This window comes from Phyllostomus hastatus, unplaced genomic scaffold (assembly GCF_019186645.2).
Source record: "Phyllostomus hastatus isolate PE091 unplaced genomic scaffold, TTU_PhHast_1.1 phas_contig_551, whole genome shotgun sequence".
Lineage (NCBI taxonomy): Eukaryota > Metazoa > Chordata > Mammalia > Chiroptera > Phyllostomidae > Phyllostomus > Phyllostomus hastatus.
In genome coordinates, this window is record NW_025333909.1 from 6,758,904 (window position 1) to 6,762,402 (window position 3,499).

Genomic DNA, 3,499 nt, shown 5'->3' on the forward strand with positions numbered 1-3,499 from the left:
TAAATCATCTGACTAATTCAACTACATTACCTCCTTGAAAGTATTCCCTCCAAGGTAAGTTTTAAGCTTTTCTCATTCTCTCTAGAAATATATTCTAATGTTAATACAAATATGAAAACAGTAGCTAACTTTTTCTTGTTCTCGCATAGTCAGAAGGACCACAGGGTGACAGTTGGGAGAACAATTATACCTTTTTATATTGACTGCAAACCTCTATTTGCAGTACTTTGTGAAATCTTGGCAACATAATTGTTTTGACTTGCACTCTCAGTGAGTTTATCCAGTTGAATAAAGGAAACCACTATGCTTTGATTTTAGTGTTTACTATAGTTTGATACATTATCGGCACACTAATATTAGTTAACCTACATGGAAAAAGTGATCACTTTAAAGATAAATTCGGAGAAGGCAGAGTCAGAACAAGATTTATATGCTATGCCAAATAATGAACTACTGCCAATAATCCACCTTCGGAGAAGAATAATTAGGAATTTCAGATACTGTGCATGTGTTTGGGTTTATGTGGAAAATTATTCAAGGATTTTTGCCTTAAATTTAAGGTTTAGTCCATAAAAATATAGCTTTGTATTTTATCCTCAATAAATACTCTTTCAGTAGCTAAGAACTGTACTACACCCAAGACAGATATATAAGCAATGTAGATGGATTTGTTGGAGTCTTCTCACTTTAATATGACAATCATCCAAAGTTTATATTCAGCCATGCTTTTTGTTTCAGCAATTCAAGTTAAAGTTTTGTAATTTTTGTCTTTGATATAGTATAAGTATTTCACTGTGCTATATGAGGTATAACTGTTAAATCTTGAGCCATATTCCACACATGAAGAGAAGTCTTATTATTTTAATGTCATATTTGAAATTTGTACTTACATTATACTATATTGTATATTATGTGAAAATAGATGTGCCAAAGAAGCATAACATTACTCTCAGATCTTAATTTTCTATGTTAATAGAGGTGAGCATGGTAGATGTGTGTATAGATTCCAAATCAATATAAATCACTTAACACTTATTCCATTGCAACATGTATTTCATTATATTTTTGTGCTCATATGCCTATATGTGTATATGTGTTTGTGTGTGTGCCATAAATATATTATCACGGAGAATAATGTGCCATGTTTATTTTCATAATAATGCTTATTTCCTAAGGCTATTTTTTAGTTCTAATTTAATTTTCTGTGAAATATATATAAAATTAATTATCTCATGCTCTTAGATTACAAATGTTATATATTGCTTTTGAACATTATGCCATCATTATGCCCTTCTGTCAGTTGGGTCTAACGCAGAGCCATGCTATCTTGATCTCACTTAAATTCATTTTGACAGTGAACCTCAATGATGTATTATGATTATCTCATGAACAAAATTTTAACACCAGACAAATACAAGCATTATAGTATTTATATGAATAAAGATTGAAAAAGGGCCACCATTTTACATGAAAATAATTATAATTCTAATAAATCCCTGATAATGTTGTTTACATGTACTAATGCATCTAACAATTTTGAAATCAAAGTGGCTTTATTTCACTTATAGATTTAACCACAATAGATACAGTGATCATTTACTTCCTAGTATTAGTTTGATTTATTGTATGTTGAGAATAAGTCTACTTTTAACTTTCCCCCTCTTTTTTATGTATTGTTCAGTTACAGTTATTTTTTACTTTTTTATACATTTTGGGTATAATGCTGATTTCATGATGCTAACATTCCCTTCCAATATTCTGCTTGCTTTCTAGTTGACTTACAGACTTCAAAATGTCTGAAACTGCATTCAGCAATCTCACTTGGGATCAAGTTGTTATACTGGATCAAGTGTTAGATGAAGTAATTCCAATTCACGGAAGGGGGAATTTTCCCACATTAGAGGTAAAACCAAAACATATCATTCATGTTGTAAAAGATCAACTGATAGAGCAAGGAATCATTGTTAAAGATACCCGATTGAATGGTTCCATTGCAAGTTACATACTTGCAAGCCACAATGGAATCACCTATAAGGATCTGGATATTATTTTTGGTGTTGTACTACCAAATGATCAAGATTTTCATGTTGTTAAGGACATAGTTCTAGGTTGTCTACTTGACTTTTTACCAAAAGGTGTAAAAAAGGAAAAGATCACCCTAAGGATCATGAAAGAGGCTTATGTGCAGAAGATGGTCAAAGTTTGCAATAAGTATGATCGTTGGAGTCTCATCTCTCTTTCAAATAATAATGGGAAGAATGTAGAGCTCAAATTTGTGAATTCACTCAGACGACAGTTTGAGTTCAGTGTAGATTCCTTTCAAGTTCTTTTGGATCCCATGTTAGATTTCTACTGTGACAAAAATGCTAAGCTAGCCCAGGAATCCTATCCTGTTGTGGTAGCTGAAAGCATGTATGGAGATTTTCAAGAGGCAATGATGCATTTGCAAAACAAGCTTATAGCTACCAGAAAACCTGAAGAGATTAGAGGTGGTGGCCTTCTGAAATATAGCAACTTGCTGGTCCATGGCTTTAAGCCAGCTTGTGAAGCACAGATCAAGAACCTAGAACGTTACATGTGTTCTAGATTTTTCATTGATTTTCCTGATGTAGGAGAACAGCAAAAGAAGATTGAATCATACCTCCACAACCATTTCACAGGTGAAGAAAAGAGCAAGTATGAGTACCTTATGACCTTGCGTAGAGTTGTAAGTGAAAGCACCGTTTGCCTCATGGGTCATGAAAGAAGACAGACAATCAATATGATTACTTTTATGGCTTTAAAAGTACTGGGAGAACAGAATATTCTACCCAATACAGACCATGTAACTTGCTTTTATCATCCTGCTCCATACTTTACTGGTGAGAGACAGTATCCTACTTATTATGGAATACCTGGACTACCACCACCTATTTTCTTTCGGCCATACTACCCAACGAACATTTATATGCCAAATAGTATGAAGTAAAAAACATGCAACAGAAACTTTGCTTTAATTAAACACCTCTTAAAAAGCAGGTTTCCACATTCCATAAAATGTAAGATCTATTTTCATTTTTGCATGTTACCAAATATTTTCCATCAATTCTAGCTTAAATATTATAGTAAATAATCATCTGTGAACTTACCACTTCAAATGACTTTCAAATGTTATCGATTACCTATAATACTTTTAAGATACAATGGACCACTTAAAATTATTTTTAAATCTTACTACTTGTGGCTTTCAAATTTGCTGTGACAAATACATTAGACAGACCTACATCTTTCATTAAAGTATAAAAGAACAGATTCATGGTTTAAAATTGAGAGGTAAAGACGAATGCCAGCATTTGGTCAATTCCTTTGTTATATTCACTTCATTTTTTTTCTAGCAAATGTTACTGTCAGTGGATTTTCAATACTTAACAGAAATGACTAATTTCAAAAACAACAGATGTAGAAGACATTAAAATCCTGGACTTGCAAGCATTTATTTTGTTTATCAATTAAATTGGGT

At 32.3% G+C, this 3,499-nt stretch overlaps 1 protein-coding gene across 1 annotated transcript; it reads left to right on the plus strand.

Annotated features, from left to right (window-relative positions):
* The first annotated feature begins 1,792 nt into the window (after positions 1-1,792).
* Positions 1,793-2,968, plus strand: TENT5D (terminal nucleotidyltransferase 5D). Its single transcript, XM_045847385.1, has one exon. It carries the CDS (start codon positions 1,793-1,795, stop codon positions 2,966-2,968), a length of 1,176 nt encoding a protein of 391 aa, XP_045703341.1.
* The last annotated feature ends 531 nt before the right edge of the window (positions 2,969-3,499 follow it).